We start from the raw sequence: 25394 nt of genomic DNA on the forward strand, positions 1-25394 counted from the left end.
AGAGCAGGAAGGCACCCTAAGTCTGAAATGTCTGAAGGGACTGGGTTACCGGGGTCATTGTGCCAAGTAGGAACGGTGGCCCAGGGTTTTGTTTCTAGTTTCATACCCCTCTTTCACATTTGCTGTGCCACGTGGGTAAATGGTTTCCATACATTTCCCAGTGGCATTTCAGGCTCGTAGGGGCAGGGAAAGGAAGAAAGGAATGGGGGTGTGCCCAGCGCAGGGGCTGCAGGCTCTGGGCATGGGGTTGGCTGCAGTGGCCTCATCCTGAGGCCACCTACCATGGCCATGGGAGGGCCCAGACTCAGCCTGGGTCTGGCAGCAGCCTGGGACACCCTGTAAGTCCTTCGGGTTGTCTGCCAAGAATGGCTGCTTCTACTCCCTCCTGCCCACCACCTCCTTGGCCCAGCAGCACCTGCCGCTGAAAAAAACACCCACAGACTCACCACCTTTCAGTCTTAGCGTTTACTTCCCCCACACTATACCCTCGGAGTGGTCTTCACCGATGCTCAACGGAACATTCCGGCTATGCCTTCACAAAAGAGCCGGCGGAGCTGCCCGGGAAGAAGACATGCTGCAGGGGACCAGGGCGATGCACAGACACAGGCCGCAGGAGGACAACCAGCTGGCCCACTGCCAGACCAACCACTTCCGGAGCAAGTGTCCGAGTCCTTCACATGGGTGGGGGCAGGGCCTGCACCTCCTCCAGGCACTCGTCATAAGCCTCCTGGTACTCCTCATGGGGCTTGACCATGATCACGCAGGTGGGGCGCTTGGAGCCTGCGGCTGCCCCCAGGTCCTGTGGAGCAGGGGAGAAAAGGCTGCAAGACCCATGACCTGCTGGCCTCATCCGGCCCACAGACAAGTGCCGTGCGGTCTTCATGACACCATCATTTCAACTCTGCCAATTTTCGAGTCAGGTCCAGCAACACTGGGCCTACGCTGCCACAGAGCAAGCACAAATGGGCTCCGGCCCAGCAGAGGCTATCTCCTTAGGCCGGACCTGTGTTCTGGTCCCTGCCAACCTCCTCTCTGGGCCACGGCCCCTGTATAAGGATAAGGCCAGCTGCACAAGCCCCTTGAATGCCCACTCCTCCCCAAGCACAGCAGCCGCCTAACGGGACTAACACAAGCACTGCATCTTGGTCGACAGCACATCCACACACACCTCCTTTTCCATTCCCATGGTCCACGAGGGCAAGGATTCCCAGCTCACAAGAAGGAAAGTGAAGTGCAAAGCGTCAACGTGCAGTCCCTCAACCAGGAGCCGGTAGCGCCAAGGATCCATTCCGGTCTGCCTCCAGAGCCTGTGTTCTTTCCCACTGTGGCCTGCTCCCACAGACCTGATCCCACACCCGCTGTTCCAATGCTGACCAAGACTGGGGCGGGGGTTGTGTGCTCCTTACCGTCTTGGAGGGGATATAGACGTAGGGCAAATTCCGGTCCTCGCACATAACTGGGAGATGGCAGTATACCTCAATGGGCAATGTGTCTCCTGCCAAAACCATGATCCTGAAATGAGAGAAACCCTCATCTCTAACTTGCTCAGTCCCGCTTTCAGTCAAAAGTGCCTCTGTCCAGAGACCAGTAAGATGGACCTTGCTCTCAAGGACCCCAGTTATTAATGTGGATCTCCCACCTCCTGAAAGTACACGCAAATTTGTGTTTGATGATCACCTTCCTCTGGGGAGGTGATCCCCAGTTCTCGGCAAATTAAGTAAATGCCACGAAGTGTGACAAGTGGGATCCCACTGGGACAGGTGAGGTATGGTAGTGACCCCAAGGAGTAAGCTCAGTTCTTGAAGAGTCAAGAAAGGAATCAGGATGGGGCACCTGGGTGGCTGGCTCAGTTGGTTAAATGTCTTGACTTGATTTCAGCTCAGATCATGATCTCACTGTTTGTGAGTTTGAGCCCCATGTCAGGCTCTATGCTGGCGCAGAGCCTGCTTGGGATTCTCTCTCCCTCTCTGTCCCTGCCCTATCCACGTTCTCTCTCAAACAACTAAACAAACTGAAAAAAAAAAAAAAAAAAAAAATCAGGAGGGGACAATGGATCAGAAAGCTGGCACCTTCTTAGGGGTCAGGCAGTCCATGGAGGGGCTGGGTACAGGGAAAGCATTTAAGACTGAGAATCAGAATGGCACCACATACCCAGGAGCTGGCTGGCGGGGGCCTGGGATGGGCCTTTGGAATCTAGGATAGGGTAGACAAGAAGGCTAGAGAGATTAGTAGGGGCCATATCCAAAGGCCTTGAATGCTGGGCTGAGAAGCATTCGCTCAGTCCCAAGAGTGACCAGAACTAATGAAGGCTTGCCAGAGAACCCTCAGGTAGGATACCTCTCTGGCAAGACGTCAGGCCTCTGGGGCAAGGAAGAGTGTTTCTCTAGGGAGTGACAGGCAAACATAAGGGAAGAGCTCTTGGTTCAAAGTACTGGGCCCGCTCTCCTCTAGTTTTTCTTTGGTCTTCTGGGCTCTCCTCTGCACACCTCTTCCTCTGAGTGGCCTTTAAGTGCTGGGGCTCCTCACAGCCTGATCCTTGGCTGCCCTCTCAGTACCTTCTCCCTGGGTGACCCCAGGCACTGCCATGGCCTCACTGCCATGTGCATACAACTCCCAAATCTGTTCTCTCCTGCCTGGCCTCTCCCTTCCAAGCTCCAAATCTATACAGCCACCTGCCAACTTGACAGTTCTGCTGGGGGGGGGGGGGGGGGGGGCGGGGCGGGTATAGGATGAGGCAGGTCATGTGTCTAAAACAAAACTCATGATCTTCCCTCTTCAGCTGGAATCCATACCTCCTCATTGCATGTCCGAAAGTCCTCTCAGATCCATCCACTTTAATTCTATTTCAGCCACCACTAACCTCATCAAAATCACCCCCACCTCCTCTAGACTACAGCAGTCTCCTATCTCAATTTCCTTGTGTACTCTTGCGCCCCTGATCCTTTCCAGAGTTGCCAGAAAAATCCTAAGGGTAAACAATTCTGTCACTCCCTGGCTTTTAACCCTCAGTGGCCTGCAAAGCTGAGCATGAAAACTAAACTTACCACAGCTTACAAAGCCCCATGAGAAGGTAATACTTCTGTCCTCCACTATCCTCTCTCCTATTGTGGCACCCAGTACCTTCTGGCAGAACCCCTGCCCTCTTGGTCAGACTTCCCACTGGGCATCAAATAATCCCAGGACTGTTTATCTCTTGAGCACCAACAATGTACCATATACTTCTAGGGATAAAGCAACGAGAGGCTTTATCCTGTTTTCAAAGAGCTTACTGTCTGACCTGAGTGGGAGATCCTGGGAATAAGTAAGTTTCAGATTCTGACAGATGCCAAAAAAGTAATGAAGTCATTCTCACTACACCCTGTATACTCCTTCAGTTATCTCAGAACTTTTAATTTTATGTGTATTTGATGAAAGACAGTCTCCCCATAGCACAGTGCCCGAAAAAGAATATAGACAATAGTCTATGAGTGAATGAAGCTGGTGTCTACCCTAAGTGAGTAGGCTTATACCATTCACTTCCCCAGTACTCACTTTCCCAGTGGTGTTACTTTTGCGCTCTTGTAAGTGATGTGATGTACCCACTAGCTGTATTGAAGGGAAGTCACGGGCTGCTGATTATTTTCCGTATGTGGGCTAAATCCGATCACTTTTTTTTTTTTTTTTTTTATGTTTAGAGGGAGAGACAATCACAAGCAGGCTCCACGCTGTCAGCACAGAGCCTGATGTGAGGCTCAATCTTACCAACTGAGGTTCAACCGACTGAACCATCCAGCGCCCTCCCCCGCTTTCAGCCGACTTTTCTCCAACACCTACTTAGTAGAGATACCTGTTATCGTTCAGAAATGCAAAATCCAGCGGCGGCGGGGTGGGGGGGGGGGGGGTCCTTACCCTTTCTCGCCTTTGTTGATAAATTTCTGAACTTCCTTCACCCCGCGCCGAATCTGCTTCTGCTTCACAGCTGCAACGACAGAAGAATCAGTGTGGGGGTCTCGGCCCACCACCCGCGCCACCACCGGCCACCGCGGCGGCTGCAGCACCTTTCTTGATGCATTTGTAGAGCTTCCGCGTGAGACGGCGAGAAGCCAGGGGCTGCGCGATGGGGTTCAGATTCACTAGCAGCTCGTGGTAAGTGCGCTCCCCGAGGCAAGCCTCCGCCTGAGCCTCCGGCCCGTCTGGATCTGCCTTTATTTTGGTCATCGCAGTAGCAGCTGCTGCAACCGAGCCCGCAGCAGGCGAATCCACGCGGCCCGAGCCTCAGGAATCACTTCCGGGTCACCCCGTTCTGCGTAAGCCTGTCATACACCCCAGCCAATCGGGAAATGAAGTCTCTGACTCAGACCAATCGTTGACGCTCAGACCCTTAAATACAGGACAAACGGGGCGGAGTCTCGGTCGGAGGGCGGAGCGGATAGGGGCCGGGGCCTAGAGGAGGCGGGGCCTGGCGAGGGCGGGAAGTGACTAGGGCACTGGCTCCCGCTGGTCTGAGAGTCCGCCTCACCGGTACTGGGAGCGGCGAAGGAGGCAGTACCTGCGGGGGCGAAACCAGGTCTCAGGACTGGACCCTTCCTTGAGGGGCGGGGTCTGCGGCCGAGCGGAAGAATGGTGAATCCAAACCGCGGTAGAATCGGATCGTCAAATGGTCCTGGGCGAAGTGCCGCCGGTGCCGAGGTTGAGGTAAAGCTTCACGCTGCCAAGGGCCTCTTCCGTTCTCACACAGTTTCTCACACTCTTTGTGGCCCCACTCACACTGAGCGCCTGTCTTCCCGCAGGGATCTGCTCAAATGTTACCCACGGGAGAGGTTCCCCTGCCACGCCCCCTGCCACCCCATCTAAAACTGCAGTCCCCACCCACTCCCACCGGCGCCCCCGACCCCTTTGTTTTCCTCCCAGTTCCTACTGCTGCCAGGCGTGCCGCACAATCCCCCGGCCTCGTGGAGATGCCCGAGTGGAGAGGGGGAGGAGAACGTGAGCGTCCCCGGGAACCCTGGGGCTGAGCCTTCGGGGCGCGGTGGGGGAGGTCTGCTAGTGGGCGCCCGCGCTGCAGGTGTCTGTAGAGCTTTGGTGGACGGTGACGCTGGGGCGGCGAGCTGGCCCAGACTAGGGTGGATCTTTTATCTCCCAATTTCTTCCACCGTGTCCCGGAACACTGGATGGATATGAATTAGATCATTGCTACAAATTACTTGCCTTGAATCCTACGATGGTAGGCCTGACATTTTTGTGGTGGCGGAATAGGCCAGTAAGTGGAACTTTTTTTTTTTTTTTAATTTTTAAAGTTTATCTAATTTTGGGGGGGGGGTGTTAATCTCTACATCGAAAATGGGGCTCGAACTCAGAACCCTGAGATCAGGAGTCGCACGTTCTTCCGACTCAGCCAGCCAGGTGCCCCAGTAGTTGGAGCTTAAAAGTATGCAGGTGGGAAAAAAACAAAAACAAAAACGGAATACAGGTGGCTGTGGGAGCGCTGCTTAGTTAAGCCAATTTAAAAATTGAACTTTTAATCCTGTGACCAAGTGCAAAGTCATTCAATAAAAAACAAGTCGGTTGTTTACATTTAGCTCTTTTTTTTAGATTTTAAAATTTTATTTAAATTTATTATTATTTTTTGTTAATGCGTATTTATTTTTGAGAGAGAGAGAGAGAGAGTGCAAGGGGGGGGGGACAGAACGGCACTGAGCTGGCAGCGGTGAGCCCAACATGGGGCCCAAACCCACGAACCACCACCAGATCATGACCTGAGCTTAACAACTGAGCCACCCAGGTGCCCCTTCATTTAGCATTTAGATAAGAAAAATTAGGATGCAATCCATCCTACGCTTAGACCCCAAATAGTTTTCACAAATAGAAATATCTATCAACTGAACAATGAAAATACATTATATAAGCAATAAAAAATAACATGAAAGTATACAAAATTTGTATGCACAACATAACAAGAAGATGTTTTCATTTTGGAATTCTCAAGAAAAGGTAACCCTTTCCAGAGCTTTGACACTGGTAGTTACTTTCCTGCCTAGGACTTTGCTGTACCATTTCCCACCACTCCCCACACTCCCTTACACCTCCCTACACCTCTCTATACCCCCTTACACTCCCGTAGCCCACCCCCTCCCCATAGGTCCTGTAGTAGCAGTTTTGGCGGTCCCAGGGAAGTGCGTCCTAAAACTGTGAGAGCCCCCCTGTGGGCTTCCTGAACACATAACTGGCAGGGCTCTAAAGGGTGCTTTTTTTTTCTTTTCTTTTCTTTAATATTTATTTTTGAGAGAGAGAAAGCAGAGGGCACACGGGCAAGCAGGGAAGGGGCAGAGAGAGAAGGGGACAGAGGGTCTGATCCGAAGTGGGCTCTGTGCTGACAGCAGAGAGCTCAATGTGGGGCTTGAACTCATCAACCGTGAGATCATGATCTGAACTGAAGTTGGATGCTTAACCAACTGAGCCGCCAACTGAGCCACCCAGGCGCCCCTGAAGGGTGCTTTTCTATTCCAGCTTCTGAGTGGTGTTCCTGTGAATGTTTTCAGCCTTGTTGGACTGATGACAATGTGTCAGAGTCACAAGGGGAAGAGGCACTGCTAGATGTGTGCATGCGGCAGGATGAACTCTGTCCAGCAGAGAATTTCATCCCTGGGAAACCCAATCTGAGTAAATGTGCCTAATTGACCTTACCAAGGTCTCAGTTGTGAAGGCCTCTCCACGATCATAAGGCAGGAGGAAGGAAGTGAACATTTATGTGCCCAGCACACTACATGGAGTATTTCCTCCCTTGCTCACAAAGAATGCCTTTATTATGTACAATTTATGGAGGCTCATAGGGTAAATAGCTCGGTCAAGCTCATACAAAGCTGGATTTCAATCCAGGTCCACTTGTCTGGAAGCCCACACTCTGCTTGGACTCTGTGATACATCCTCTGTCATACAACTACGTCATGTATTTTTATTTATTTCTTTTTTATTTTTTATATAAATTTCTTTGAGAGTGTATGTGTGTATACATGAGCATGCATGAGCTCATGTGAGCAGGAGAGGGGCAGAGAGAGAGAGAGAGAGAGAGAGAGAGAGAGAATCACAAGCAGGCTCTGCGCTGGCAGTGTTAGCCCGATATGGGGCTTGAACTCACGAACCGTGAGACCATGACCTGAGCTGAGACCAAGAGTGGGATGCTTAACTGAGCCACCCAGGTGCCCCCTACACCATGTATTTTTAAAACCAGGCTCAGACCTCTGTGCCAGATCTGAAATGGCTTGTGTGACTTTACTGATTTTGTTCTAATGGCTATTTGAGCTCACTTGAAGCAGTATAGACTGGATGAGACCATAATAGCTTAATGGGCGTTAGACCAGGGGTCTGAAGGACAAGTGACCTTGGGCAATTCATTTAACCTCTCTTGAGGCTTTAGCACCTTGTCTGTAAAGTGAGAAAGTTGGACCCAGATGGTCTAAGGTCCCATCTTTTGAAAAGATGGGGAGGATGATTTTTTTAATTGTGATAAAATTTATGTACCATATAGTTTGCCCATTTAAAGTGTACAAATCAGTGGTTTTAGTGTATTTTAATGAGTTGTGCAGATATCACCACAATTTGAAGACATTTACATCCCCTCAATAAAAACCCCTGTACCCTCTGACCCCCTCATTCTCTCCAGCCCTAAGCAACCCCTAATTTACTTTCTGTTCCTATAGATTTCCCTGTTCTGGACATTCCATCAAAATGGAATCATATAGCATGTGACGTTTTGTGTCTGGTTTCTTTCACTTAGCATAATGTTTTCTAGGTTTATCCATGTTGTAGCAGGTATCAGCATGTAGGAATATTATCACTTAACATTCCATTGTATTCTGCATTTTATCCATTTATCAGCCAATGGATGATTGGATCCTTTCTACCTTTTGACTGTTGTGAATAGTGCTGCTATGAACAATCATGTGCAAGTTTTCGTGTAGGCATATGTCTTCAGTCCTCATGGGTATACACCTAGAACTAGAAATCTTGTGTCTATGTTTAACTTTTTGGGGAATTGTCAAGCTGTTCACCAAAGTGGCTGCACCATTTTATATTCCTAGCATCAATGTACAAGGGTTCCAATTTCCCCACATTCTTTTTTGTTTTTTAAAGTTTATTTGTTTTGAGAGAGAGAGTATGCGCATGCAGGAGTGGGAGAGGGGCAGAGAGAGAGGGAGAGAGGGAGGGATCCTAAACAGTCTTCACACTACCAGTGCAGAGCCTGAATTGGGGCTCGAATTCACGAACTGTGAGACCATGACCTGAGCCAAAATCAAAGATGGGTAGCTTAACCGATGGAGCCACCTAGGCACCCCAAGTATTCACTGTTAAGTTTTTTGGGTATATATGCGTACCTATGTTTGTTTACATACATTAAATAATAGAAAATGGGGGCGCCTGGGTGGCGCAGTCGGTTAAGCGTCCGACTTCAGCCAGGTCACGATCTCGCGGTCCGTGAGTTCGAGCCCCGCGTCGGACTCTGGGCTGATGGCTCAGAGCCTGGAGCCTGTTTCCGATTCTCCCTCTCTCTCTGCCTCTGCCCGGTTCATGCTCTGTCTCTCTCTGTCCCAAAAATAAATAAACGTTGAAAAAAAAAAAAAAAAAGAAAATGGAGGCACCTGGCTGGCTCAGTCAGTAGAACATAGGACTTTTGATCTAAGGGTTGTGAGTTTGAACCCTGTGTTGGATATAGAGTTTACTTCGAAAAAAAAAAATAAATAAAAATAAAAATAAAATAAAATAAAATAAAATAAATAAATAAATAAATAAATAAATAAATAAATAAATAAATAAATAAAAGGGTACCTGGCTATTTCAGTCGTGGAGCATGAAACTCTTGATGTTGGGGTTGTGGGTTTGAGCCCCATGTTGGGTGTAGAGATTACTTAAAAATAAAGTCTGAAAATTTTTTAAAAATTTCATAATAAAATGAATTCTATTTAAAAAATAATATAATGTACTGTTCTGGCAATTTATTTCCCCTTATCAACATATCATGGGAAATGTTTCTATTTCTACCATAGAGATAAATCTTATTCTTCTAAGATCTTCATCACATTGCATTGTGCGGGTTTCCATAGTTTATTTAAGTAGCCCCTGCTAATGGATTTTAGTTTGTTTTTAGTGTTTTTACTATTTTGAGTAAGTTTGCAATGAATATTCTATCTTTGCTACTTTTGTGAGTCTATCCAGGATAAATTCCTAACATTTATAATTTTGATATCTGCAGTATTATCAGGTGATCCTCTAAAGAGGTACAATTTATTGGGGCACCTGGGTGCCTCAGCTGGTTGAGCATTTGACTTCGGCTCAGGTCATGATCTCGCAGTTCGTGGATTCGAGTGATGGCTCGGAGCCTGGAGTCTGCTTTGGATTCTGTGTCTCCCTCTCTCTGCCCCTCCCCTGCTCATTCTCTCTCTCTCTCTCTCTCTCTCTCTCTCTCTCTCTCTCTCTCAAGAATAAATAAACTTAAAAAAAATTAAAAGCAGTCTTCTGGAGGAGCAGTTCCAGCAGGGCAAGCTTCTTGCATGCATCGCTTCAAGACCAGGCCAGTGTGGCCAAGCAGATGGCTATGTGCTGGAGGGCAAGGAGCTAGAGTTCTATCTGAGGAAAACCAAAGCCTGGAAAGTCAGGTAATAAAAGGTGTTTATCCTGCCCTGTTAAAAAAAAAAAAAAAAAGAGGTACAGTTTACAATTGTTCTGAATAGCGTCTCACCAACACTTGCCAAGACTGGGCTTTAGCGACTTTTTCTTTTTTTATGTTTGTTTATTTTTGAGAAAGAGAGCCTGAGCGGGGAAGGGGCAGAGAGAGAGGGAGACAGAATCTGAAGCAGGCTCCAGATTCTGAGCTGTCAGCACAGAGCCCCATGCGGAACTTGATCTCATGAGCCACTAGATCATGACCTGAACCCAAGTTGGCTGCTTAACTGACTGAGCCACCCAGGAGCCCCTTTTAGCAACTTTTTTTTAGAGGGAAGAAAGTTGGTGATGATCCAGTAGGGACAAATAGTGTCTTGTTTTCATTTACATTGATTTAGTTCTTGGGGAAGTTAGATATTATTTTTTTAAAGATTTTATTTTCAGGTAATGTCAGACACCCAACGTGGGGCTTGAACCCACAACCCCAAGATCAAGAGTCGCACACTCTACCAACTGATTCAGCCAGGTGCCTCTATATTTCATGTTTTTACAGCTCATTTATGTTCTATTCTTGTCCAGTTTTTCTATATGGTGATCTCTTCCCGCTGTAGAAGAGCTTTTAGTACTTTAAGGCAAATGTCCTAGTGCTTTTGTGGTTTCACAGTTTGTATGAAAATGTTTGATCCATCAGGTTTAATGTGAGTGTTAGGAGCAAGGCTGGGCTCCAGCTTGACTTTCTTCCAGCTGGCTAAGCCATTGTCCTTCTGTCATTTATTGAATTCTTTATTGAGCCATGCATTCACTTAAAATACCCAAAAATAAATAAACCTTAAAAATTTTTTGAGGAGTGCTTGAGTGGCTTAATTAAGTGTCTGACCGCCTCAGGTCATGATCTCATGGTTTGTGAGTTCGAGCGCCATGACAGGCTCTGTGCTGACAGCTCAGAGCCTGGAATCTGCTTTAGATTCTGTGTCTCCCTCTCTCTGCCCCTACCCCACTTGTACTCTGTCTCTCTCTCAAAAATAAACAAACATTAAAAAATAAAATACCTCTGTTGGGGAGCACCTAGGTGGCTCAGTCAGTTGAGCATCCGACTCTTGGTTTTGCCTCAGTTCATGATCTCACAGTTTTGTGGGTTCGAGCCCCAAGTCTGGCTCTGCACTGGCATGGAGCAGAGCCTGCTTAGGATTCTCTTTCCCTCCCTCTCTCTCTGCCCCTCCCCTGCTTGTGCTGCCTCTCTCTCTCCAAATGAATGAATGAATGAATGAATGAATAAATAAATAAATAAATAAATAAATAAATAAATAAACTTAATAAAATAAAATGCCTCTGTCATATTCTAGATGCTTATATGTATTTGGGCAGTAGTAAACTGCTTTGATGGCTATAGTGTTTGTTAGCTTGTTTTTGTTTTTGAACCACTTTTTAGATCAGTTTACTGATCTAAACCAATCCTAGGGAGAGACAGGATACCTGGAGAGAGGAGGGGTCTGAGAGTCAAACAGGTCAGGATTTGAATCCCAGCCATAAGGTTTTATCAGCTTTTTACCCCCTGGGCAAATTGTTTAACTTTAGGAGTTCCTGTTTTTTTGGTCTTTCAAATCAGATGAGGATTGAAGGAGATCCTGCCAGGAAAGCCCCCAGGCTGCCCTTCTGCTTCTGCTGGTGGCATGAAGGTTCCCTCCCGGGGCCTGAGCTTTAGAGGGCCCGGGTGAGGGGTGAAGAATCTGGGAGCCCGAGGCCTGGAGGTCAGCTCCCCACCCCCAACCCTCCAGGTACAGGAATTCTATGCTCAGTTGGTGCGGAGTCCATTAGCAGGGCCTGCGTAGCCCTCTCCCCCAGTCTGCTCTTCAGAGGGAAGGCCATCCCTGTAGATCTGAAGGGCGGCCAAGGTGTGGGTTGGTAGGTTGTGGACAGAGTGTGAACATTTGGCTTGGGGCGTCCACACATGTGCAAGTGGGTCCCTCACTGTCAGAACAGAGAGGCGTGGGTAGGAATAGAAGAGGGGGGATCGAGAGCTCCATTTGTACTCTTGCCCTGAACCTCTCCAATGTGAGAGGTGGGCCTGCTTCTTTTCTTCTTTCTCTCTCTCTTTTTAAAAATTTTTTATTTTTTGAGAGAGAGAGAAAGAGCGAGCTTGTGAGCAGGGGAGAGGGGCAGAGAGAGAGAGAGAGAGAGAGAGAATCCTAAGAAAGCTCCACACTTAGCTTGGAGCCCGCCACGGGGCTCGATTCCATGACCCTGGGATCATGACCTTGTAAGGGTTAAATTGTAGTATAGGGCTTAACACTTAGCTTGAAAAATAACAGCTTTGTGTTGACACTGAAGGTGAAGAGATAACAGTCTTGCTTTACTCTTGGTCTTATACTCTTGTAAATTAGGCTTCACCAATTAAGGAAACAAAAGTTCAAAGAAAAGAGCATCAGAGGCAGGGTCAAGGAGATCCACTGGTTGCAACTTAGAGGCAGAAAGTCTAAAATAAACACCTCATTAGGCAACTGTTTCTAACTCATCTGGAAACTGTTTCTAACTCATCTGGAAACTGTTTCTTTGTTCTGTTCCCAGGTGATGATAAAACAATGTGATCGGCTATAAAAACTCTGTACCCCGGCTGTTCGAGGCTGCACTCTTACCAAGAGTGTTGGTCCCGATCGGTCTGCCTTGCCTCTCATTGTAATAAACTTTGTTGTGACTGTCACTGGTGCCCGTAGCATTCTGTTTCAGAAGTCGTGTGGATGCAACAACCTGAGCTGAAATCAAGATTTGGACACTCAAGCTCAATGGACTGAGCCATCCAGGTACCCCTCTCCTTTCTCTCTTGATGACAGATTGCAAGCAGGGGGTGGGGCTGGGGGGAGTGGCTGGGAGTGGGATGTACTCATTTGTTCAACCAGCAGAGACTGGGAACTGACTGGATGTATTAGTTTCCTAGGGCTGCCCTAATAAAATACCACAAACTGGGTGGCTGAAAACAGCACAACTTTATGGTCTCACAATTCTAGAGATTAGAAATCTGAAATCAAAGTATCAGCAGGGGCATGTTTTCTCTGAAGATTCCAGGGGAACATCTATTCCATGCTTTTCTCCTAACTTCTGGAATGGCCCCCAGTCCCTGGTGTTCCTTGGCTTGTAGGCACATCACTCCCATCTCTCCCTCCGTCCTCACATGCCTTTCCTTCTGTGCACCTGTGTTGACATGATATTTTCCTCTTCTTTTTAAAAAAATTTTTATGTTCATTTTATTTTTGAGAGAGAGAGAGAGACCTAGACAGAGTGGGAGTGGGGGAGGGGCAGAGAGAGAGGGAGACACAGAATCCGAAGCAGGTTCCAGGCTCTGAGCTGTCAGCACAGAGCCCGATGCGGGGCTTGAATCCACAAACCTTGAGATCATGACCTGAGCTGAAGTTGGTGCTGAACTGACTGAGCCACGCCAGTGCCCCAATATTTTCCTCTTCTGAGAAAGGCACCGGTCATTGGATCAGGACCCACTAATGATCTCATCTTACCTTGATTGCATCTGCAAAGACCCTATTTCTAAATGAGATCATGTGTACAAGTACCAGGGGTTAAGACTTGAATAGATCTTTTCGGGGACACAAGTGAGCCCAGCACTGGGGTCTTATGCCTTAGCGGGGCATGCGCTGGAGGTCCATGTGCAGCCGAGGGATCAGGTGAGGTTGAGACAGCCCCCAGCCCCCAGCCCCATGGGCCATCTGGCTGGGTTGAGGTAGTGATGGGACTGGAGGGCTGGGCCTGGAGAGGCTCGAGTCACTAGGCAGCTTCTGACATAGGGCTTCAGCACTGACTCTCCCACTTTCACAGCCAGTGACCTGGGGCAGGCAGTGACATGTGGCTCTGATTTCTGGCGGGGATATAATTAGAAGGGAGATCTGGACTTTTGGAAACCAAAGGGACCCTGGGGACCACCTAATCCAGACATTTCGCAGATGGGAAGCCGAGGCAATTCCATAAGCCCCTATGCGTTCTGGTTGGGTGCTTGTGCAGGGGTGGGCAGCCCTGGGCTGTGGGCCGTGGCTCTCACTGGTGGTGGGGAAGGGGTGGCTGCTGAGTCCACCCTCAGCCCCTGAGCCCTAATCAGAGCCTGAAGCAGGTTCTATTCCGGGCCACCAACAAGAGTCTGAAGTGTGCTTTTCTCTTGGGGCGCCTGGGTGGCTCAGCCGGTTGAGCATCCAACTTCAGCTCAGGCCAAAATCTCATGGTTGTTGAGTTAGAGCTCCACATCGGGCTTGCTGCTGTCAGCACAGAGCCCGCTTCGGATCTTCTGTCCCCCCTCTCTCTCTGCCGTTTCCTCACATGCGCTCTCTCTCTATCAAAAATAAGTAAATCTTTAAGAAAAAAAAAAGTGTGCTTTTCCCAGATGGGTATTTTGGTCTGAAGCTGCTTGGAGGAAGAGGTGGGTTGGGGGGAGGGGGTGTTGTCCTGTTTCAGTTCTGACTCTCACTTCCACCCTCCTGGTGCCTGTGGGTGTCATGCAGGGCTGCTGTCCTCTGTGGTCCCCCTCGGCCTCTGCCTGGCTGCGTTTCTCACCACGTGCTTCATCTGTTACCCTCTGCCCTTGGCTTTGCATGCTCTCAAAATTTCTCATCTTCTCTCTTTTCTCTTTTACCCTCCTGTTTTGGTAAAGCTTGATGGGGTGTTAAGCGGTGTGTGTGTGTGTGTGTGTGTGTGTGTGTGTGTACCAAAGCTGCCCCCTTTGCATGGCACTGTGCTGCCTCCCACTGTTTCATAGGATCCGCAAGCTCCGTGGGCACATATTCTGTTCCTGTGCTCCTTTTCCAAGGCCTCCTGGAGTCAACATTGGCATGCCTGCCAGACCTCGTGCCATGTTCCTTAAATAGCTCATCCCCAAACAGTCCATCCTGGGCTCCAGCTGCAGTGTACAGCTAAGGCCAGGGCAGAGGGCGCCAGTGTGGGCACCCATGGGCTAGAAGTCTGAGCAGCCGGAGTTTTTGCAGCCGGCAGTGTCAGCACAGTTGACAAACCATCAAGAGTAGAGGGAACGTGAGGTTTGGGGTCGCTGTACTGGACTTCCCATTCATTCCAAAAGACGTACTGAGCACCTGGAATGTGCCAAATTCTGTGCTAGGCATTGGAGGGAGCGATGGTGAACTACAGGGAGAAAGTCTTTCTCTCCTCCAGAGGTTCCGGTCAGCCAGGAGAAGATGGAGCTGAAACCTGGGAGAAGCTGCTTCCTGCTGAGAGTCGCTGGATTGGTGGGGAGATGGGCGCTGGCCATGCCTGGAGCAGAGGGCGAGGGCAGGGTTGAGGACGCTAGGTGGCAGGACCCACCAGGTCGGCCACCCTCAGTGCTCATGGCGGCCATGCTCATTGTTGGGGATCTACCAGGCTACAACACAGAAAACCCCAGAAGGGCAGAGACTGTCAGTGGATCTCCATATCCCCCAAGGAGTCAATGCCCAGAAAACATTGGAGTGAATGAACTTTGTAGAGTTTTGTTTAGGTCTTGAGCTTACTGGGGGGCACTGCAGGAGTTTAAATTGGGGAGTAAGTGCGCCCGGCTGGCTGAGTGGGAAGAGCATGCGACTCTTGACCCCAGGGTTGTGAGTTTGAGCCCCGTGCAGGGTGTAGAGATTACAAAAAAACCCACAAAAACGCTTAGAAACAAATAAATAAACTTTTTAAAGAAAGAAAAGAAAAAAGAAATAAAATAAGGGGGACCTGGGTGGCTCAGTTGGTTAAGCAGCTGACTTCGGCTCAGGTCGTAATCTCACTCTCACAGTTCGTGATTTTGAGCCCTGCATCAGGCTCTCTGCTGTCAGCATGGAGCCTGCTTCAGATCCTCTGTCCCCCCCTCTCTCTCTGCCCCTCCCCTGCTTATTCTCTCTCTCTCTCAAAAATAAATAAACATTAATTTTTTTTAAAGAAATAAATAAATTGGGGAGTGGGCCAGTTAGCTTTGTGCATTTGTAAGATCATTTGGCTACCGTGGGAAAAGAGGGGAGTGGGCAGTGGAGCCTGGGGAAGGGGAAAGAAAGATGAGGGCAGCATGGGACCCACTTCAGCGGCCCAGGTGACCCGTGAGAGGAGCCGAGGATGGTGGTGGCCAAGAGGTCGGAGCTCAGGGAATGGGTATGACCAATATGTAGGACTTTGAGACTGGGGGGTGCAGGTGGGGAAGAGGACAGGTGGGGTAGGCAGAATTTCTAAACTGGGCCCCCAGAGAGGTCCTGCCCTAATTCCCAGAATCTGTGGGTCCACCGGGCTGTCACTCCTGTGAGTCTGTGAGTTGGCACCACCGACTGCCCTGGATTATCCAGGCTGGCCCAGCATATAACTGCTGAGTCCCTGAAGGCAGAGCACTTCCCTGGCTGGTGGCAGCTGGGCCATCGGGGAGATTAGAAACTGCTGTGAAGATGGGAGCCTTGTGCAAGGACTGAACAGCAGCTGCAGGGAGCCTGGAGCGACCTCGGCTGACAGGAAGGGGGACCCCAGTCCTGCAAGTTCCCTGCAGGAACTGAGTGCAGCCAACAACCGGAATGAGCTTGGAAGAGGACCACCTGCCCTGAGTGCCAGGTGAGATCACAGCGGGTACAGACTTTGACTCAGCCTCCTGTAAAGCACTGAGCAGAGAAGCCCACTGCGCCATCCTGTGACACTTCTGACACGTGAGAGAAGAAATGGATGCTGTTTTCAGGCACAAGGTAGAAAACAAACACGTGGGGCGCCTGGGTGGCTCACTGGGTTAAGCATCCGACTTCAGTTCGGGTGCTGACAGCTCAGAGCCTGGAGCCTGCTTTGGATTCTGTCTCCCTCGCTCTCTGCCCCTCCCCCACTCATGCATGCGCGCGCTCTCTCTCTCAAAAATAAATAAACATAAAGGAAAAAAGAAAATGAACCTGTCAGGTTTCTGGATACATTCACTGAATTAAAAACCGGTGGAGGGCAGGAAAGGCTGGCAGAGAAAAAGGCCCTGTCAGATTGTTGAGAGGATCAGGAAAGTATTAGAAAGTATTTCTTTCCTTTTTTTTTTCCAGTTTATTTATTCTGAGAGAGAGAGAGCCCACGCGAGCAGGGGAGGAGCAGAGAGAGAGGGGAAAAAGAGAGAATCCTAAGCAGGCTCTGCACTGTCAGCACAGAGTCTGATGCAGGCCTCGAACTCACAAACCATGAGATCATGACCTGAGTGGAAACTAAGAGTTGGACGCTTAATTGACTGAGCCGCCCAGGCACCCGCATCTTGCTTTTTTCAATAGGAGACTGTTCTTATGAAATTGTTGGTGTTTCTATTAGGATAGATAGCCTTAAATTAGTTTATCAGATGTCTAGGGGAGGTTGGACGTCTTCGTGATCTTGAATCTTATTCAGGAACACAAAAGGCCTTTCCATTTCCTCACATGTTTTGTGTGCTCAGCGTTTACTATTTGCTTCATCTTTATCTTGAGTATTAAGTGTATTCCTAGGAGTTTTATGTCCTTTCTTCCTTTATTTTCTGATTATTGTTGGCATACATAAAAGCCACCTTGCTGAATTCTCTTATTGTTTATTTAGAATAATGTTTTGGCTAATCCTCTTTGGGGCTTCCAAGTATATAATCATGTGATCTGCAAATGGTGATGATTTTACCTACTCTTTTCCTCTTTTACACCTCGAATCTCTTTCTCTTGTCCAATTGTGTTAGTTGTTCCTCCAGAAAAGTTAAAGAATAAATGTAAGAAGGTACTGTTTCTTACTTTAATCAAAGTAAGAAGGCTTCAGGAAGACGACATTTCAGTTGTTTTTTTTTTTTTTTTTAAACTTTTTTTTTTTTTTTTTAACGTTTATTTATTTTTGGGACAGAGAGAGACAGAGCATGAACGGGGGAGGGGCAGAGAGAGAGGGAGACACAGAATCGGAAACAGGCTCCAGGCTCTGAGCCATCAGCCCAGAGCCCGACGCGGGGCTTGAACTCACGGACCGCGAGATCGTTACCTGGCTGAAGTCGGACGCTTAACCGACTACGCCACCCAGGCGCCCCTTCAGTTGTTTTTTAAAAGCGTTTATCTTATTCTATGTTGTCAGGAATGGCTTAAATAAAAATATATGTTGAAATGTATCAAATACCCTGTTCATTCATATGGTAAAACCTTGGATGGTGAGTAACTTGTTCTGTGAGTGTTCAGCAAGACTAGCAAACATTTCTAATACATTTTAACTTAATAAACAAGCAGTGTTTTGCAATATGAGTCGTATGTGATGCCAAATGTCACATGAGCACAACTGAGCCAGTGGTTTTTCTCTCTGGCTGTGGAATTGTGGATGATTGTCTCCCATACTCGGATGCTCGGTCTCAGGCCACAGTGTTTGACAGAAGTCAGTGGTTTTATTTATTTATTTTTAATTAAAAAATTTTTTTTTAATGTTTATTTATTTTTGAGACAGAGAAAGACAGAGCATGAATGAGGGAGGGTCAGAGAGAGGGAGACACAGAATCTGAAGCAGGCTCCAGGCTCTGAGCTGTCAGCACAGAGCCCGATGCCGGGCTCTAACTCACGGAGTGTGAGATCATGACCTGAGCCGAAGTCGGATGCCCAACTGACTGAGCCACCCAGGCGCCCCTATTTTTTTTACTTTTTTAAAAAATTTTTTTGTGGCGCCTGGGTGGCTCAGTCGGTTAAGCGGCTGTGCTCTGTCTCTCTCTGTCTCAAAAATAAATAAACGTTAAAAAAAAATTAAAAAAAATTTTTTTTCATGTTTATTTTTGAGAGAGAGAGAGAGAGAGAGAGAGAGAGCACTCATGCACGCACCTGGGTCAGGGAGGGAGCAAGAGAGGGAAACACAGAGTCCTAAGCAGGCTCCAGGCTCTGAGTTGTCTGCACAGAGCTTGACATGGGGCTCGAACCTACCAACTGTGAGACCATGACCTGACCCGAAGTTGGATGCCCAACCAACTGTGCCAACCAGATGCTCCAGAAATCAGTGATTTTTCAGAACGTTGGAAGGTGCCCACAACTAGCACAAGTGTATTTTTTGTCACTTCAAAGCACCTATGGACAGTCCTTTGCTTTTCCATACAAGAGTAAGCTTAGGAATGCTTTGCTTCATTCTAGGTCAGGCTGCCTGCAGACAGAGACTGTTTCCTCTGCTGCCTTATTGCCAGTTACAGTGAATACAGTATATGACAAGAGTTTATTAATACTTTACTGTGGCCAACATCCGTGAGAGTGTATACAATGGCCCCATGCAGGAAAAGATTGAAAAGGAAGGCGGTAAGAAGGAGATGATTCCGGTGGAAGTTAAGAAGAAAATCGAGGTATGCAAATGAGGTATGAGAGTGGCAGAAATTGCGAGATTTTATAAGAAGTCTACATCGACCATTTGCACAATATTAAAGGAGAAAGAAGAAATAAGGCGGCTAGATGGCAGTACCAAAAGCAGTGACTCCATTAGTGAAAGTTGTCCTACACAATAACCCTCCTCTCTCTTGTCTCCCTCACATCAGCCACAAAGGTTTTCAAAGGTAAGTGCAGGTTCGTTTATTTTTCTTTATATTTTGTATTTTCTTGATTATTTTGCATTATATTACAGTACTGTAATCATTTTCATATGAATATTTTTGAGTTGTGGAATGAATCATCTGAGTTTCCATTATTTCTTATGGGGAAATTCACTTCGAGATACAAGTGTTTTAGATTACAAGCATGTTTCCAGAATGAATTATGCTTGAAAACCAAGGTTTTACTGTAGTGATAAGACTTTTCCCCCCTCATTTTTCCTATTAATATTATCGTTATATTAATGGCATTCTTAAATATTAAAGTGTTTTTTTTTAATGTTTATTTATTTTGGAGAAAGAGAGCATGAGTGGGGAGTGGGCAGAGAGAGGGAGAAGAAGATCCACATTGATAGCAGACAGCCTGATGCGGAGCTCGAACCCACAAACTGTGAGATCATGACCTGAGCTGAAGTCAGATGCTCAACTGACTTAGCCACCCAGGTGTCCCCAATGGAGTTCCTAATATTAAACCATCCTTGCCTTTCTGGAATAAGTCTTGCTTGGTTATGATTTCAAGTTATTATTAGGAGCGCCTGACTGGTTCAGTCGGTGGAGTATGCAACTCTTGATCTGGCGGTCATGAGTTCAAACCCCATATTGGGTGTAGAGATTACTTAAAAAATTATTTTGAATATTTAAAATTACTGGGGCGCCTGGGTGGCTCAGTCGGTTAAGCGGCCAACTTCGGCTCAGGTCATGATCTCACGGTCCGTGAGTTTGAGCCTCGCGTCAGGCTCTGTGCTGACAGCTCAGAGCCTGGAGCCTGTTTCATATTCTGTGTCTCCCTCTCTCTGACCCTCATCCATTCATGCTCTGTCTCTCTCTGTCTCAAAAATAAATAAACGTTAAAAAAAATTAAATATTTAAAATTATTAATATGCTGTTGAATTGTACTTGCTTATACTTACTAGCATTCTTGCATCAGTATTCATAACTGAGCTCAGTCTGTGGTTTTCTTGTATTGGTCATGTCAAGGCTAACGCCTGAGATGACCTCCAAGTGGAGGTGTGGAGGTGGCCATAGGACTGGGACCTGTGCATCTGGAGCTCATGAGAAAGGGCCAGACTGGGGAGATAGATTGGTGAGTCTCTTGTATATAGGCAGTATCTTGTGCTAAAACATGGGTGAATCTTGAAAACATGCTAAGAAGCCAGATACAAAAAGCCCCATATGATATGATTCCATTTATAAAAAAAAGTCCAGGGGTACCTGCGTGGCTCAAGCAGTTAAGCATCTGACTTCGGCTCAGGTCATGATCTCACGATTTGTGGGTTTGAGCCCCGTGTCCGGATCTGTGCTGACAGCTTGGATTCTGGAGCCTGGTCTGATTGTGTCTCCCTGTCTCTCTGCCCCTCCCCTGCTCATGCTCTGTCTCTCTCTCAAAAAAAAATAAATAATAAAACATTAAAAATTATTTAAAAATGTCCAGAATACAACAATCTGGAGAGACAGAAAGCAGATTAGTGGTTGCAGGAGCTGAGGGGGTGGATAGGAATGGCTGCTAATGGGTAAGGGGTTTCTTTTTAGGTCAGGTGAATGTTCTAAGCTTAGATTGTGGTGACCCATTGCCCAACTCTGGGAATACACTAAAACCGTTGAATCGCACGTTTTAACCAGGTGGATTTTATGGCATGTCAATTATATGTGGATTAGAATGTGGGGAGAGGAAAAAAGAAACAGAATTGTCTGGAACTTAGAAGGAAAATTTGGTGACTGGTATGAGAAATGCTCTCCCAACCTGGGTCAGGGTTCGAAGTCCCAATGCGAGTCCAGTTCTCACTTTTCTGTCAAAATGGAGGAACGTTCACTGGGGACAAAAGTATTTGTGGGCAACAAGATCAGTTCTGGGATATCATTCATCCTTGCTGGAAATAGTTCTGACCCGGCAGCCAAAGGGAGGGGCCGTTTTAGAAGGAACGCTTCCCTAGGAGGAAAAGATTTACTGGCAGGACGCGACAGGAAAACGGGTGGGCCAGGCTCAACAGCCTAGACTAGACCAACATAAATAGGTGACCAGCCTGACCCTGGCCTGGAGGAGATGATGACCTGAGTTGGTTCTGGTAAGGCAGAAGCCTGCCAAAGGACTGGCTGAGGTCGGCGAGGGTGTCTGGAGGAGGCAGGACTAAGATATTAGTGTCGGGATTGATGAGGTGCCAAGGGAAAAGAAGGACATGGTCCTGCAAATCTGGCCCACGCCTCGGTAGGCCAGTTGGAAGTATCTGTTGGGACACCGGGGGAGAGTGTGAAACTGGCCCGGCGGGAGCAGGGGCTGGTCGCTCCCTGGAGGCACCTGAGCCGCGCGCATGCCCAGAGCACGCAGTGGGCGTGCCGGAAGTGTGAGGGCCGAGCAGAGGAGGGTCGGAGCTGTGAGCCGAGGGCGTTCCTGGGGCTGCGGGTGTCCCCTCGCCGGGAACTGGGTTTGATGAGGGTGTGGGACGCTATTTCAAGCAGTTGGAGGATTGCACTACCAGAGTGATCCAGAAGCCACCGAGGTGGGGCTCTGGCCAACGGAGGCGGAGATGGATGCTGGGAGAAGGCGACAGGTGGGGCATCACCTGCGGGAGGTACTGAGTCAGGTGAAGGGGGCCCTGTGGGCAGGTGTTACAGGCGGAGGAGTGAAGGCTGGAAACTTGAGACCGAGACTGGAAACGAGTGAAGAGTCACCAGCTATATGGCCGGCCCTCGGTTTTCACTCTTTACATTCATTTGAGTGCTGGCCCGATTTTCAAGTGAATATTGAGGCCCCCAAGGGAAAATGACTTGTTTTGAATCCCAGAGTTGGGACGCTGGGTGGGAGACGGGATATGATTCCAAAGCCAAATCGGGCCCTCCTCTATTGGAGTTTAAGGGGCAGGAGAATGGTGTAGAACAGAGCTGGGCAAATATTACCTGTACAGGATCATATAGTAAATACTGTATTGTCTGCCTTGTGGGCCAAGAGGCATGCTATTATGTGGGTGAGTACCTGATAAGAAGAGATGAAACAGGGATGTCTGGCTGGCTCAGTCTGTAGAACATGAGACTCTTGATCTGGGACGGTGAGTTCGAGCCCCACCTTGGGCACAGAGATTACTTAAAAAAGAAAAAAAAAAACAAAAACAAAAAAATCAGATGAAATGTAGCTCCACTTTTTATTGACAATTAAAAACTTTACTTACAGACACTAACTTTGAAATTCATAGATTTTATGTGTCATGAAATAGTATTCTTTTGATTTTTTTTTCAATCATTTAAAAATGTAAAAGCCATTTTCTGTTCAAGTGTCATACAAAACTAGGCCGCAGGACAGATTTGGGGGGTAGGCCATAGTTTGCCAGCCCTTGTCTAGATCTGTGCTGTTCCCACTGAGCACCTGGAAAGTATCTAGTCTGGGAACTTAACAGAAGACCATGGGGGAACGGTAGGGGGAAAAAAGTTACAGAGAGGGAGGCAAACCATAAGACGCTTTTAAATACAGAGAACAAAATGAGCATAGATGGGGGGTAGGGGAGAGGGGAAAGTGGGTGATGGGCATTGAGGAGGGCACTTGTTGGGATGAGCACTGGGTGTTGTATGTAAGCGATGAACCACGGGAATCTACCCCAAAAACCAAGAGCACACTTTACACACTGCATGTTAGCCAATTTGACAATAAATTATATTAAAAAAAAAAAGAAAGAAAGTATCTAGTCTGAATTGAGGAGATGTGGATTTCAAAGATGTCCAAGGGGAAAAAAAGAAAAGAAAAACATCTCAGTAATATTTTTTTTAAGTTTATTTATTTATTTTGAGAGAGAGAGAGAGAGAGAGCAGGAGGGGCAGAAAGATAGGGAGAGACAGAATCCCAAGCAGGCTTTGCACTGTTTGCACAGAGCCTGACTTGAAGCTCCAGCTCACAAACTCTGAAATCATGACCTGAGCTGAAATCAAGAATCGGATGCTCAACTGACTGAGCCACCCAGGCACCCCTCAATAATTTTTTAACGTTGATTACATGTTGAAATGATAATGTTTTGAATAGATTGGTGGTCTAAATAAAGTATATTCAAATTAATTTAATGTATTTCTTTTGCCTTTTTTTCTAATTCTCTCATAGTCTTTTTTTTAATTTAAATTTTAATTAATTAGTTAATTTTTTAAAGTTTATTTATTCACTTTGAGAGAGAGAGAAGGAAGAAGGAGAGAGAGGGAGAGAGAATCCCAAGCAGGCTCCACACTGTCAGTGCAGAGCCCCACACTGGGCTCAATCCCATGAACTGGAAGACCATGACCCAAGCCAAAACAAAGAGCCAGATGCCCAACCAACAGAGCCACCCAGGCATCCTGAATTATCTACTTTTTTTATTATTTAAAACAAATTTTAATGTTTATTTTCTAGAGAGAGAGACACACACACAAAGTGTGAGCGGGGGAGGGGCAGAGAGAGAGGGCAACACAGAATCTGAAACAGGCTCCAGGCTCTGAGCTGTCAGTACAGAGCCCCACACGGGGCTGGAACCCACAAACCACGAGATCATGACTTGAGCTGAAGTTGGACACTCAACCAACTGAGCCACCCAGGTGCCCCTCATAGTCTTTTAATGTGGCTGTTGGAAAATGTTCAGTTATACATGTGTTTGCATTTATGGGGACGTGGATGGCCCCTCCATTCGTGTTGAGGGAGGTGGGAGGAGGTGTGGCCTGGCTTTCAGGAGAGTTGGGCTGTGTGGGGACAGCTGATTTCATTAAGGAGTGGTGGAAGGGCAGGGTGAAAGGGGTATATCAAAGCAAGGAGGCTTCTGCAGGACTTGGTTTGACGTGAGGGGGTTTCAGGGAGTAGCAGGCTTGAGCTCTTTGAGGGGGCAGCCATGAGAGTGTGTGGGGCAAGGCGGGTGGCAAGAAGGAAAAGGCCACCAAACAGCTGGCCACATGAGTGACTGTGGGACGAGGAGTCTGCTGAGGTGCAACCATCCCTCGACCCCTCTGCACGCTAGGAGCTTGTCTTCGGTTTGGAGCCTGGAGCACGGCCCCTGCTTGGAGAGGTGGCTTGGCCAGTTCACTGGCCAAATGTGGAACCGGAAGTCATGATGTAGCATTCACACCAAGAACACTGGAGACTATTCCTCCCTCCTCGGCTGCCGACCGCCCCTGCCCGGCTGGTGAAGACCTGCCTGCTCCAGCCTTGTGGTGGGAACAGATGTTGCTGCCAGGGCTGTGGCTCCCTGTGCCACTGTCCACGCCCAGGAGAGGGGGCTTTGCCTTGCCCTCTGCTGTGGAAGGAAAAGGGAGGTGCCACGAAGTGGGTCCCCGCCTGTGGCTTCCTGTTTCTGGGTGAAGGAGAGGGGTGGAGCTTCTGTGTCCTTGTCTGCGCTCACTGGGCGTAGGAGGACGGAAACCTCAGTGTGCCCTTGTCTCTTGTCTCCAGCTGCCTGGGCCTCGGAGCAGCGCCGGGTGCTGAGTGGACACTGTCCACAGAGAGGCCTGGGTCCCAGGCCTGGTGCCACCAGACATGTCACCCCCTCCCACACTCTACTCCGAGACCGAATGTTTGTGTGTGTCCCCCCCCCCCCGCCCGCCCCACTTCATATGTTGAAATCCTAACCCCCAACGTGATGGTATTTGGAAGCAGGGCCCACCAGGGCAGATGAGGACACGGAGAAGACAGCCATCTGTGAGCCAGGACACTGAATCTGCCAGCGCCTTGATCTTGGACTTCCCAGCCTCCAGAACTGGGAGGAATAAATTTCTGTCATTTACAAGCAGCCCAGTCTATGGGGTTTTTTTTTGTTGTAGCAGCTCAAATGGACTGAGACACTTTTCTTCGCTGCCCTTTTAGTTTTCTTCTCTCTCAATGAGATGCTTGGACTGGACCTGTGAAATGGATCATCTCTTGATTCTTTGCTAGCCATTGTGATGCAATTGGCTTGTGCAGTTAGCTGCAGGTGTCTCCAGGAAGCCAGGGGGCTGCCACCTGTGGTGGGGTGCTTTCTCCTTATTTGCCCATCGCCTTCCCTGCCAGGCTGGGCTTTCAAAGCCCACCCCCGGGAAGTTCTGGTCCACCCTTCCAGCCTTGCTGCCCACCACCCTGTGCCTGGAGTCAGGGTCGTGACTACACACGGACACAAAGTTCTGCCCACTCACCCTCCTTGATGTCTCTCATCGCCCCTCCTTTCATGGGCTCGTGCCATCGCCACCATCACCGACTTCCTGTTTCCTGTGGATAAACGGATCCCTTTGTCGCCGCACGTAAAGTCCCTGCCAGATGGCACGGTCTCAACTCCCTTCT

General features: G+C 48.2%; 1 protein-coding gene and 1 long non-coding RNA gene across 4 annotated transcripts; one reads left to right on the forward strand and one right to left on the reverse strand.

Moving 5' to 3' along the window:
• Window positions 1–446: 446 nt before the first annotated feature.
• Window positions 447–4266, reverse strand: NHP2 (NHP2 ribonucleoprotein). The gene is made up of 4 exons (XM_086705971.1): window positions 4038–4266; window positions 3889–3958; window positions 1407–1512; window positions 447–799 (listed from the first exon to the last, which is right to left on the reverse strand). Exons 1-4 carry the CDS (start codon window positions 4195–4197, stop codon window positions 674–676), a joined length of 462 nt encoding a protein of 153 aa, XP_086562097.1. The 5' UTR covers window positions 4198–4266; the 3' UTR covers window positions 447–673.
• Window positions 4267–4288: 22 nt separating this feature from the next.
• On the forward strand, window positions 4289–24870 carry LOC147584543 (uncharacterized). Of its 3 annotated transcripts, none has more exons than XR_015250902.1 (7): window positions 4289–4674; window positions 9455–9629; window positions 11243–11411; window positions 12202–12434; window positions 18705–19114; window positions 20126–20231; window positions 24534–24870. It is a non-coding gene; the product is annotated as an uncharacterized LOC147584543 (long non-coding RNA). The 3 variants fall into 3 exon arrangements; XR_015250903.1 differs by having other exon boundaries at window positions 24738–24870; XR_015250904.1 differs by lacking the exons at window positions 11243–11411; window positions 24534–24870 and having other exon boundaries at window positions 4410–4674; window positions 20126–20504.
• Window positions 24871–25394: the final 524 nt, after the last annotated feature.

Source organism: Puma concolor, chromosome A1 (genome assembly GCF_028749965.1).
Source record: "Puma concolor isolate L17-30 chromosome A1, mPumCon1.1.hap2, whole genome shotgun sequence".
Lineage (NCBI taxonomy): Eukaryota > Metazoa > Chordata > Mammalia > Carnivora > Felidae > Puma > Puma concolor.

Excerpts from the sequence above, each read along its gene's own strand:
- NHP2 (XM_086705971.1), bottom strand. The coding sequence starts at position 4,197 with ATGACCAAAATAAAGGCAGATCCAGACGGGCCGGAGGCTCAGGCGGAG. Across the intron at positions 3,959-4,037 it reads CTACAAATGCATCAAGAAAG|CTGTGAAGCAGAAGCAGATT; the intron begins GTGCTGCAGCCG and ends CTGTCGTTGCAG. Across the intron at positions 800-1,406 it reads TCTATATCCCCTCCAAGACG|GACCTGGGGGCAGCCGCAGG; the intron begins GTAAGGAGCACA and ends CCTGCTCCACAG.